The sequence below is a fragment of the Filicampus tigris genome, chromosome 3 (genome assembly GCF_054856515.1).
Source record: "Filicampus tigris isolate MCC_2025a chromosome 3, RoL_Ftig_1.0, whole genome shotgun sequence".
Lineage (NCBI taxonomy): Eukaryota > Metazoa > Chordata > Actinopteri > Syngnathiformes > Syngnathidae > Filicampus > Filicampus tigris.
The window spans coordinates 6,785,799-6,798,358 of NC_141219.1; the positions used below are offsets into that span (position 1 = coordinate 6,785,799).

Sequence of the window (12,560 nt, forward strand, 5' to 3'; positions counted from 1 at the left end):
TTTTTAATTGAGTAAGTGTGTGTGTTTTTGTTTTTTTTGTTTTTTTTTTATTACAGGGCACGTCTGACTTTTTTTGTGTGTAAAACTGACCCATAAGGCAAAATGGATTAAGCCACATGAACCCTGCCTGGCAACAAGAAGCTGTAAACATCATGTTAAACGACTGTTTTATGTGATTCGGTCAGTGCTGCTGTTTTGATTAGCAACAGATTTGATTTCCCTTATCCTGCCAGCGAATGGATACAATCGATTTTGCTGTTACTTTAAATTGGCCCGTGGGAATTCGGATCGAGCCTTACGAACTCTGCCCGGCATCGAGCTGCTGTGAATATGTAAAAGGAAGGGAATTTGTTTAGATTCTTCCACTTGAATTCACAATGGCTTTTTTTTTTTTCATTGGCTGACAGGGCAGCTATTAAGGAGCCCTGTGAATTCTGCCAGGCAACAAGGTGCAATGATTTATGTCATCTGTGCAATTTATTATTCTTATTTTATGGTGACTTAATTTAAGCAGTGTGGTTTTCCTGGTTTGTAGCCTTGCTAAGTGGTGGGATCCATTGTTACCCCACTATTTTTTCCCCCCTTAAAGGCATCACTTCTGGCTTTTGTTGTTACTGCAATGGTGGTCCGACATTTGCAGGTGGCAGCTTGACACATTGCCCACTCGGATAAATAAGAGAGGGGGAAGGTCAGCCAACAAAGAAGAGCCTAAAGGGAGCCTGGTGATGAGAGAGATTTGAAAAGGACAAATCACAGCAAGGAGGATGAAATTTCACTCGCTTTGATGATATAGAAATAGTTAAATAGAAAAAAAAAAAAAAAAAAAAGTGAGCTAATGAAATACTAATCGTGTTGCAGGTTACTGGAAACTAGGGGTGGGATGTATTGGGATGCATTCTATTATATGCAGAATACAACTAGATCAATTATTGATATTGTCACGGTCTTACATTTTCCATATTACCCCATCTTTAAAGAAATCTAAAAAAATAACAAAAAACAGTTACATACAGTAGCCATCGCAATTATATCAATGTGTTACACGGAACTTGCTTCGACTGCACCCAATATTGCGCAATTGCTGTACCCTCATATCATCAATCAATACAACATTGCAAATATAACAGGTTTCTGCACCTACGGGAAATGGAAGACTCAAACCTAATTTCATAAAACAAATAGTGCGGATGGGGGAGAAGCACGTTTTTGAAATAACATTAAAAAGTATTACCACTATTTTACAATCAAACAACAGATGAAGTCAAAACAAAATAAAAGGGACCAATCGAAGTGTTTTTTATGACATAAGATGATCTTTAGTACTGTGCAGGTAAGACTCCACAATTGCTGTTCCTGTTGACTAATAGGTGTGACTGTTTTCTTTTTTTTGTTGTTGTTTTTTTTTTGCTGCCAATTGGCCTCTAGTTGTAACTGAGCTTTGCGAACAAAATGACGGGAATTTGTTTCCAACACATGATAAGACTGTTTTGGTTAGCAATGACGTTAACTTCCTGCTCCTGTTGTCTATTAGATTCTATTCATTGTTGTTGTTTCAAAGCTGCCTATGGGGGAGCGGTGATTGGACAACAAAGGCGTGTAACCGCTTAAAAGGAAAAGGTGAAGATGGTAATACACGAACCCTTGAATTTAGAAAGTGCTATGGCCTGACTAAAATATAAGCTTCTCCTCTCATATCAACATAGTTCCTTGACACCAAATCTCGTGTTGAATGTGGTTGATGCAAAACTGCTTACATTAGCCAGTGGTGGCTTTGCTCGATTGATGTTCAGTGGGGTGTAACACAACAGCAAAGCCAAAAAACCGAAGCCAAGCTGTTTTGTTGGATGGAGAGATTAGCTTTAGCTTACTAGCGTAAGCTGTTGATAAGCAGCGCCTACTCAATTGCTCATTGAAGTGGCCGAGGAGAGCACGTCACAAGAGATGTGACGAAAATACCAGGGAACTGGTTTAAGATGAAAGTGAAAACGAAGGAAAATAACACAAATGAAGTCTCCGCATGCTGCAAATGATTGGGGCGCGCTGTCGAAAAGAGACGTCCGCTATTGAAGAAACAGTGTGCATGACTGATTGAGGGCGTTATGGAGCGCCGAGGGCGACAAAGGTGCCGGCCAGCGGTCGCGTCGCGTAACGAACGCCACAGAGGGACGAGGTCGCAGTAAATCATTTCACACGGCGGCACTCAGCGGGACGCTGGCGAAGGTGCACCGATGAAAAGCCCGGCCGGGCCGAGTGCCGAGTCAGCGTCCGCCGCTTCCTCGGCGCGAGCGCTCCGGCGGAGTGCAAACATTTTTTTGCTGCAGTGGCCTCGCAGCGCTTCATTACACGCATTACGGCCGGGAAAGAGAGGGAGAGATGCGGTGGCTTTCTCTTGCCACGGTAAACAAGACTATTGTGGCGTAGCATCCTCTATGGCGCTGGTTCTCAACTGCCGTCACCCATTTTAAATCATTGTCTGAGCCTTTGAAAACACACTGTATGAATAGCATATTTTTAAACGTACTATAACGTTACGTGCTCATATCGTCCAAATGCCTTATAGGTTCACGGCAGCTCAATTCGGATTTTTTCCCCATACCGTTTGACGTGTCCGATTTTTTTCCACGCGATGTGAACGTTACAATTCCGATTTGGATACAAATCAGATATGTATCCAATACTTCCTGTCCATTACAATAAATGCGTCAGGATACCAGAAGGTGGACCACAAATACGTCAGACAGATTCAATAGCTCAGGTCTGAGGTTCTCCCATGCCAACGTGACCCGATTGTGATTACTGATACTGGTGCTAACCCGATGCCGGATAAACCGGATCATCTGGTAAGAAGTTTCACAAGCGAACCTTTATGTAAAGTTGAAATAAGTACAGTGGTACATTGTCTTGGCTGTTTCAAGCCTGCAACTGAATTGAATTGCAAAATGAATTGAATTGGCATATATCTGTTCCCCAAAAAACCCCACTATAAATGTTTTTGTTTTTTTTGTCTTAAATGAAATCTGTATCCGAAGCCCACTGGAAAATTATCATTTTGGACTCGTCACGCAAAGCAAAAAAGTTCATCAAAAGATGGCTCAGAAACTGTTGAACCGTATTTAAGGGCTGCTTGAGCAGAGGGTGACGGATGAGACAGCACGCTTGCTTAATGGCGGGAGGTTGGACCGGCGATGCATCAGACAGGAGGGTCACTTGTCTGGGCCGCAGGTATCAGTCACTGCCAATGACAACAGTCAATAATCCAATTACTACGTGGCTTCCTCACGACAGCAGCTTGAGTCGGGGACTTCTATATGAGGCCATCTCGGATTGACAAGGAAATCTACGAGAGGCCATCTTGGGGGGTGGGGGCGGTTGGGGATGGCGCTAAGCCAATTAGCGGGCAAAGGTGGGCAGTTGGTTGTCAGCAGCAGACTCCTTTTTGGATGAAAAACATCAACTCGATTTCTTGTGGCGTTTCATGGAAAACATTTGTGTCGTTTTATGCCAAGCAAAGTACAGTGGGGAAGGCCAAAAGTAATGGTATGAAAAGGAAGGTGAAAGAGGAGGAAGAAGTAGGAGGGAAGGAAGGACGGGAGGATTGAAGGATGCCATAAAGAAAGGCAGCGAGGCGGGAAGGAAGGAAAAAAACAAGGTTGGAAGGGAGGAAGGATAAAAGAAGGAAGAGGGCTGAAGGATTAAGGGTTGAAGTAAGGGAGGAAGGAAGGAAGGAAGGAAGTTAGGAAGGCAAAATAAACTAAAGAAAGGGGGGAACAAAGCATAGAAGTAGGAAGGAAGGAAGCAATGAAGGAAGAAAGGAAGGATGGACACAGAAGGAAAGAAAGAAAGAAGGAAGGTAGCAATGGAGAAAGGAAGGATGATGAAAGGAAGCCAGTGAGCAAAGATAGAAGGACAGGAGAAGGAAGGAAGGATGGGAGGAAGGTTAAAAGAAGGAAGTGGGCTGACTGAATGAAGGAAGGGTTAAGGGTTGACGTAAGGGAGGAAGGAAGGAAGGAAGGAAGGAAGGAAGGAACGGAGGAAGGAATGATGAAGGAAGGAAGGAAGTTAGGAAGGCAGAATAAACTGAAGAAAGGGGGGAGGAAGGATAGAAGTAGGAAGGAAGGAAACAATGAAGGAAAAAGGGAAGGATGGACACCGAAGGAAAGAAAGAAGGAAGGTAGCAAAGGAGAAAGGAAGGATGATGAAAGGAAGCAAGCGAGCAAAGGTGGAAGGACGGGAGAAGGAAGGAAGGAAACAAGAATGGACGAAATGAAAAAAAGAATTAAGGAAGGAAGCAAGCACAAAGGCAAAAGACTGTAGGAAGGAATCAAGGTTACCGTATATGAAAAGAAGGTAGCAAAGAAGTGAGGAAGGAGGGATTGAAGGTAGAAAGGAGGAAGAAAGGAAGCAATGAAGGGAAAGAAATCCGTACCAACTTTTGTATTTCACCGTGGCACATCAAAGCTAATAAGAAGACGAGTGAAGAAAGAAACAAATTGAAATGATTTCTGGATGTAAGCGTTTGACCTTAATAAGGAGACATAGACACTGAGACGACACAGGTGCATTGTGGGTGAGCTCCTCGCTCAATTGCTAAGTACTAAGTAGTTGCCAGAGTGCTCCCGGTGGACCAAAGCCCGCTCGGAGGCGGCTATTGATCGGCCGGGCGCCCGCAGGCAGCCTTCGCTTCTCGGCACCAAGTGTTTGCGCTTAATATTTAATGCTGGGCTGCCGTGTTTGCTAAACAACTCCTAACTGCTTCTGTGTCACACTACATTATTCAGAGGGTTAGCTTACACGCCAGCCGTGTCTCGGCGCTCGGAGATCCGCAAAACAACGGCGAGCGGCAAAAGAGACATTGTCAACAAAACAAAAAAAAACAAAAAAACAAAAAAAAAAAAAAAGAAATGAGAGGAGCAGTTTGCGATTACGGGGCAGTAGCAGAGGGCTGAATAAAGAAAGGGTTAAGAGTTAAACCTAACAATTAATTCATAAATGTTACTACATATGATATATGATATTATCGTTGTTACATTAGTATTATAATTCTTATGGGAAATCTGATGTGATAGAGGAAAAAACTAAAGCAGGATTTGTAATGAGCGCAAAAAAAAATTCTTTGAGAAAAGTACATTTGCATCCCAGACTAAAACCTTTTGTAAACATTTGTTGACCAGTGTATTTCAGTCTCATTTTTATTTATTTTCTTTAAATTTAGAATCAATTTATTGCGATAACTTAATTCTTTTATAAAAGAAATAAATAATGGTTACACATGTCACATCGTTTATTTGACTAATTGCTTTATTAATTACAATCAACCAATTATTATTTAAGGAGACTAATGAATTAAAAAAAAAACATATTCGGTAAAATTGTTTTCTTTTAATAATATCATAATTAATTTTGTTTTTATCTTATTTAAAATGGATTACATTATAATTCATAAAAATATTGAATAAAACAAAGAAATGATCAATGTAAACAGTATGTCAAATGATTTACTTTTCTAATATTGTTTTTATTCCACTATGCCCAGATACAACAAATTAGAGAACTATTGTAATAAATTTAAAATATGAAGAAAATTAAAGACATACTGTATGAAATTGTTTACAATTCATGTAATTACAATTAACTACCGGTAATCAATACGGGCCGGATTAAAGAATAGTGTGGGCTGTAAGTGATCTTTCCAATTAGACAACAGAGGGTTGAATCAACCCGTTGCAATTCATACAACAAAATAAGTCACGGCTTTCAGCAAGCACATCAGCTTTGTGTTGAAATCATGTTCACACTGTGTAAGTAAATTTGACAGGAAATTGAGACAAAAACATCAGTATTCATACTTTTTGCGACATTTTGTTTGGTGATTGTGTCGTGGGATTTGTTTCTATGCAAAATGGGCGCCCTGGCTCAATAAAGGTTGGGAAACACTGATGACGGAGATTTGCAACATTACACGTGGCTTTTATTTCATTTCCTTTCTATTTGCTCTCATTGTGATTCAGTCCCTCCAAAGATGAAGAGGAACATGAGCATCCTCACTCACTGTCTGCCTCTGCACTGTTGCCTTAGCAACTTTGGCAGACAGAACAGAGCGCGCGTGCGTGCGTGCGTGCGTTTGTTCTTTGTGGAATTAAGTGTATAAAATACCTGGCAGATGATTATTTTAGCCAAGCAGAAAACTAAAAACGACGAGCACATCCATTCCCTTTGGGGTTTTAGTGTTTGACTACAATCGAATGCAGTTGATGTAATGTGGATTTGCAGATTCACAGATTTTTCAATATTCAATATTTTGAAAATATATGTTTTTTTAATTTGTTTCCTCTTATGGCAAACATTGAATTTTTGACGTTTCAAAAATGAAAAAAAAAAATTCCAATGCATTTCAACTATACGCAGATTTTTGCTAATAGTGGGGGTCGACTGTATTTCAGGTACAAGGTGTACTCATGAATGCGCTATATAAATAAAATGGTATTGTCCTAAAAAGAAAAAATGGTGTCAGTAGGCACTACTTTGTCCCAAGGAACACACGAGCAACCCACAGGTCTGTTCTAAAAATAGGTCACCAGTGGTGGCACGCTGTGACTTACTCAGAAAAATTAAAAAAAGAAGAACTTTAGCATTTATCTATCTATCATTTCTTCTGTTTATTTTTTGAAGTATTCCATATTTATTTTCAAAATCAAATAGATTGTGTTTTTAATACCGTGATATTTTTACTCACGGGTATCATACAGTCAGAATCTAATACAGGCCCATGCCTACTGTCAGAGTAGCTAAGCGCTGGGGACTTAAGTCACTCGATTCAACGCTTGGTACTGGTACTCGGCTAAAACTGATGAAAGACTCGACCTGACTGATGTTTGACCTTCGTTCTTCCGTAGGGACATACAGCAATACCGAAATAAATACATTTAAAAAGGAACCCTGGAAGCTTGTGTATGGTATTAAGTGCCAACAGGGTCAAAGCCTGTAATTCTTCAGCGCGGTGGCCAGAGTTTGAACAACACCTAGCGTCCTTATATGTGCGCATTTTATGTCATGAAACCATGACTGTGGATAGTATGATAAAAAATGAGTCCCATCTACGGCGAAGATTACCTATATACAGAGAAGAGTCCTTCCTGTGGACGTGGTCATCAATGTAGGACACCCCCAGAGGCTGGACAGGGGTGGCGCCGATGCCGAGCAGCACCTGGGCGCCGATCAGCAGCAGATACATCATGTTGGTGTTGGCCCGGTCGCCGCACTTATACGCCGAGTCGTTGTTGTCCGAGCGTGAGCTGTTGGAGCACACGTCGCGGCCGTCCTCTGCGTGCCACGAGTCGCCGGCGTCGTACTCGTACTGGTGGGTAAGGAATTCGGGCAAGGCGGACAGAAGCGCCCCCAGCGCCATGACGATGCCGCCGCAGCCAATCAGCCGCGGCCGGTGAGCTTTGGCGCCGAAATAGCTGACGAAAAGGATGAGGGCCAGGTTGCCGATTTCAAAGCTGCTGGCGATGACGCCCACGTCGGCGCTCTGCAGGTTGAAGCGCCTCTCCAGCGTGGTCAGGACGCTCACCTGGCAGGAAAACACAAAGAGAGAAGACCAGTTGATGGGTGAGCGGGAGCTCCAAAGGTCAACTGCTGATGTGTTGAATGACTTGTGAGACTTGGTACAAACGCTTCATTGCTGCGCTTAAAGCGGAAGTCAACCTCAATGTTTTTTTTTCAAGAATATGTTCTATGCAGGCCCACTAGATGAAACAAGACAATATGATTAATATGAAATATGAGTTAAGCAGCAAAATCACACACGTGATGTCATCAATCAGTCGACAAAAGTGACAAAATGGCCGCCCGCTGAGATGGCTAAAAACAGGTGGATTTTGTTGCTGAACTCATATTCCACAAACACAATATTGATCAGAATGCTGTTTCAACTTGAAGGACTGCATAGAACATATTCTTAAAAAAAATATGTTTAGGTTGACTTCCGCTTTAAGTACTGCAGATTTTCAGGTACCTGCACCTTACTTGAGTATTTATTTTTATGATTTTTTTCTCCCAACAACTGATAGCAGATATCTCTACTTCCTAATGCACATTTAATTAAAAAAAAAAAAAGCCTTGTTGCTTTTTTGTTACCGAGCCGACTGATTGATGAAGATCTTGGTGACTTGTAAACAAGAAATACAAGTACAGCAGCAACATGGTGGAACTTAAACCAGGCAGCATTAACAACCAAGGCACCTTTGTACTTGATGAATCTGTACTTCGACTTTTACTTTTTTTTTTCTTTGTTTTTTTTTGACACAAGTAGTGAGTACTTTGTGTCATAATCGGTGGCTTGGACTAATACACTGTTGACCACACACAAAAAGCTCTGCCATCAAAAATATAGTCTTCAAACATGTTCACTTAATTTCTATTTCTTAATAGCTGTTCTTTGTATTTTTCTGTCATCTGGATGCCCTGTGGCACCATACTGCCTCCCACAGGTCAGTCTTGGTACTACGACATATGGTTTTGCTAGTAGTGTGTTGTGTTGTTCATCTCCACACTATACAAGCAGTAAACTCGCCTATTTTTCCCCTTGTCGTGTGGACTTGCTCACATTTTAAAAAATGAGTATGAGTGTGCCCGCTTAACCAACTTCACAGTGGTGTTTTATTATAAAAACAGTCCGCTTTTAGTCTGATTGAAACCAACTTGCAGTGGGGTTTTGCTGCTGTCCTGTGACGACCTTCAGACATTCCAATTGTTGAGGAAAAAAAAAGGAACAAAGTTAACAGCAACAAACAAAATAATGTGCCCTTGAAAGAGAGATGGAAAACAAACAGACAGCATTTATTAAAAGATAAGAAATATTTTGGTAAAATGACACAAGAGAAGTGCACTTTTGATTTTGGCAACATTCAAGGACGAGTGTGGCTGCAAAATTACGCTTTTTGAATTGAGATTTAAAACCGACACAGTGTTTCCATTTCCCAAAGTAAGTGTGCTCCTCGAGCCGAGGCCAGCATGCAAATAAATGTTGTTTTCTCTCTCTCTTTTTTTTTTTTTTTTTGTTGTTAGAGGGGAGAACCAGTGCTTACCTATCACAATGTTGGACCACTCTAACAAAAGTTGGCCAAATATTCTTAAAATGGCTAAAAGCTAAATGGGCGGACAGACTGACAATGGATGTGGCTTACACACTCACACACGAAAACGGGAATCATGAATCATTTGTCTTTCTTGCTTTACGTGGCTGAGTAACGCACTGCACTGGCCACGCTGAAGAGAACAAAGGGAAGCAAACACGACGCCAAAGACTGGATGCAGCCAATTACTCAAGCCTTTGACCTTAAAGAGACCTCCCGCCTTTAAACGCATCCACCACTACCACCAGTCGACCAAAATTCCGTTTTGAAACTGCGCAAGACAGTTTTTGTGTCCATCCATCCCTTTTCTGTATAAATAAATAAAATACAACGCTAACAGATCACAGAAGATGGACCAACCTAATTAATCGATTTAAACAACAACTCCCCTCTCCCCCAAAAACCCAAATTATTTGAAAATATTGGGGGGGTGGGGGGGGGAGGGGAAATCTGACTGTATATGCTGCGAAACATTGATTTACTAACTATGGCAGCACAGAACGTCTCGGATCTTTGCGGATCTGATCAATGATGTCATTGATTGATCGGCAAATTCTGACATTACAACCGATTATCGATTTTGGGTAAAGTGCCAACCTGAAGTTAACATGCTTCCTTACACCGTACAGGGAAGTGTGTGCATTGTTTATTGAGTATGAGACTGTATATGTTGACGAATAAATCAAACTCAACAAATTAACAGACCGGTCCGTCTATCCGTCACTGACGGAAGCCCGTTTTGCTGACGTTAGACGATAGATGGGAAACTTAAAAAAAAAAAGACGGACTAGGCACAGACGGAAGTGGATTTTCGTCCGTCCGTCACCATCACTAACCTGGTTAACTCTGAACGGACCTCGGAGTTCATCAATGACGGACTCCCGTTTTGGTGACGAGAGACGGAAACGCGACTCAGACTGTATTGACTGTATATGTACAGCAGGTGGCGGTATGCACCAAAGAGAGAATCATGAGTTAGTCAGGCTGACTGAGAAGAAATAAAGCAGCTTTGAATACAGAAAATGTTTTTACAGAGAAGTTCTTGTGATTTAAGTTTTACATTTCTATTCTTATTTGGGAAAAAGTAGGTTCAGGAGGTTGTGAAACGGTATTTTGCAGGCCCATACTCCATTTCAGAAGGTGGCAGTAATGCATCAAAAGTTGTTTGCCAACTGCTAAAACACAGAAGAAGAAGAAGTCCATTTCAAAGAAAAAAAACATTCATTTATTTAATGGCTACTTCATTTTGGTTTTCACAGGGAATATGAAGCATTTTAATCCACCAGGATTGTACCTTTGGCAACAATGTGACTGGTTCAGGTAAGCAAAATAAGAAAAAAAAAAAAAGACTTTTAAGCATTAATGCGGCAGCAGGCTCCCACTTAACAGTTCAATATACTGGCAAATAAGTGTAGGCTATGTGCAATGTCGAATGTGTGTGAGTGTAAAGCTGTATGAGCAGCAAGCTGACACATTATGATGTACATAACGCACTCCATTTGCCATTTAAATCAAATTGGTTCAGACAATGGAAGGATGGACGGATTTTTCATCTGTTGGACCTTTTTTTTTTCTTCAATTGACGATTATGACGATTGACGGGCCTTTGATGTTTACTGAGGGACGCGCGGTCAAAATAACATGACGGATTGACGGACGGACAACTACAGTTTGGTTCGGCTTGAAAAAAGTGACAGATTGACGGATGACGGATTGGTACCCTGCAGGCTGCTGATGGATGACAGACCGGCAAACTTTAGTAAAACCCCCACCTCTGCAAAACAGTGACGTCATGAGTTAATCTTGTCTTCTTATATGTTCAATAATTCATTTTTTTTCTTTTCTTAAGACAATGAGTTTGTTTTTTATTTACCTCCAGGTAAATAAAAAACCTCAATGTCTTAAAAAAAGAAAACAAAAAAAACGATTTATTGAATAATGACGTCAGCCCCAATTAAACAGTCTTTTGACTCTCATTGAAGCATGAATAACAAAATAAATGTTGTCTTGCAAAATGAAAAAAAAAAAATAGTTTCATATAGATCTTATCCTCATCAGGGTCATGGGCGACCTGGAGTCTATCCCAGCAGAGTTTTAGATGCGACACCCTGGACTGGTTTTCACGCCAATGAAGAAGAGTCACTAATGAAAACAGCACGTTTCTGGAATCTGATACCCGATTGGTTCTATGCCATGAAGTGAAAATGTTCAATTTTGCCTGCGTCCAGACTTGTAAGGACCCCCTGCACCTGCAGAAAGGCCCGCGGTGGCTGTTAATGTATATCAGCGACAACCTGCACTAGGCCGGCAGGTTGTGAACCTCGTGCGAGGCGTCGTTTGGAAACAACAACAAAAACGTGGAGAAGCTGCGATGCAGCTGCTGCAAAGGCCTCATCTGCCCGTTTGGTGCTCATTCTAATGACTCGATTTGCGCGGCCTTGTCTGTGCGTTTGAAGGACGCGCACACAGCGCAAGCGATGCATACGAGGAGGAGGGGGATGAAGAAGGAAGTCACTGACCAGATAGGCGCCCACGGTACCCTGCGCCAGCATGAGCGCGCATTCCGACACCAGGAAGATCTTGATGTTGGAAAAACACGAGGTCTTCTTCTGGCTCACGTCGTCCTGCTCCGGGTCATCGTCGCCGACGCCGATGCGCTCGCTGCACATCTGATTTTTCACCTGCATCTCTGCAGGCAGCCTCAGGCTCCGTGCGGCCGCAGAGGGATCGTCAGCGCGTCCGGGCGGCGATCATCCGGCGCCCCGCGGACCGCACACGCAGCAGCGAAGAGGAGCGAGGAGCGAGGAGCGAGGAGCTCTCCCAGGGCTAGAGGCGCCGATGTGGAGCACTCGGCATCACGCGCGTCACCGGTTCGATGTCAGCGACGCCGTCTAATGGTCGATTCCCCGCATCCGCAATGTTACAACATCGCCATCCGCAGGGACCGGTAGCGACTGGTCAGGCCGGGACCGAGCTGCATCCTCTGCGTCCTCCAGGCGGCCAAAGGATGACGATGCTCCACCCATCCGTCGACACGTGCTCAATTCCTGCGCCTCCCCCTTCTCTACATCATCATCATCATCGCCGTCATCTTCATCATCATCAGAGTCATTATCTTTGGTTTACCTGGTAAGACCACACAGTGGCATTTCCAGGTGGTTGCAAGAATAACCGTTGGACACTTCATTAGGTACACTTTGCATAACCTTATGAGATCCAAAACAACCTGCATGTATACACGGAACAGTGATGCTCACCTGTTGTTATCCCATATTTTCCTATTGTTGCAGAGTCACTATCCGTTTTTTTTTACAACAATTAAGTACACACTTTGTTTAAAAATAGCCTCTGAAAACACGTGTACAGTACATTATCTTTTATGTGGGTTCAATGAGTTTGACCCCAAAAATTGTGTCGTTTTATATA

The 12,560-nt window shown here is 42.3% G+C and overlaps 1 protein-coding gene across 2 annotated transcripts in view; it reads right to left on the reverse strand.

Annotated features, from left to right (window-relative positions):
• Nucleotides 1-12,560, reverse strand: part of LOC147149704 (solute carrier organic anion transporter family member 3A1-like) — a 36,267-nt gene that overhangs the window by 11,929 nt on the left and 11,778 nt on the right. Inside the window, exons 1-3 of one of the 2 annotated variants that reach the window (XM_086024937.1) lie at nucleotides 12,392-12,500; nucleotides 11,654-12,260; nucleotides 7,111-7,570 (exon numbers count right to left, since the gene is read on the reverse strand). In XM_086024937.1, coding sequence (XP_085881063.1) covers nucleotides 7,111-7,570; nucleotides 11,654-11,821 — 628 coding nt within the window. In that variant the 5' untranslated portion in view covers nucleotides 11,822-12,260; nucleotides 12,392-12,500. Of the gene's footprint in view, nucleotides 1-7,110; nucleotides 7,571-11,653; nucleotides 12,261-12,391; nucleotides 12,501-12,560 lie in introns of those variants that run through there. The other variant, XM_086024938.1, reaches the window with a different exon arrangement.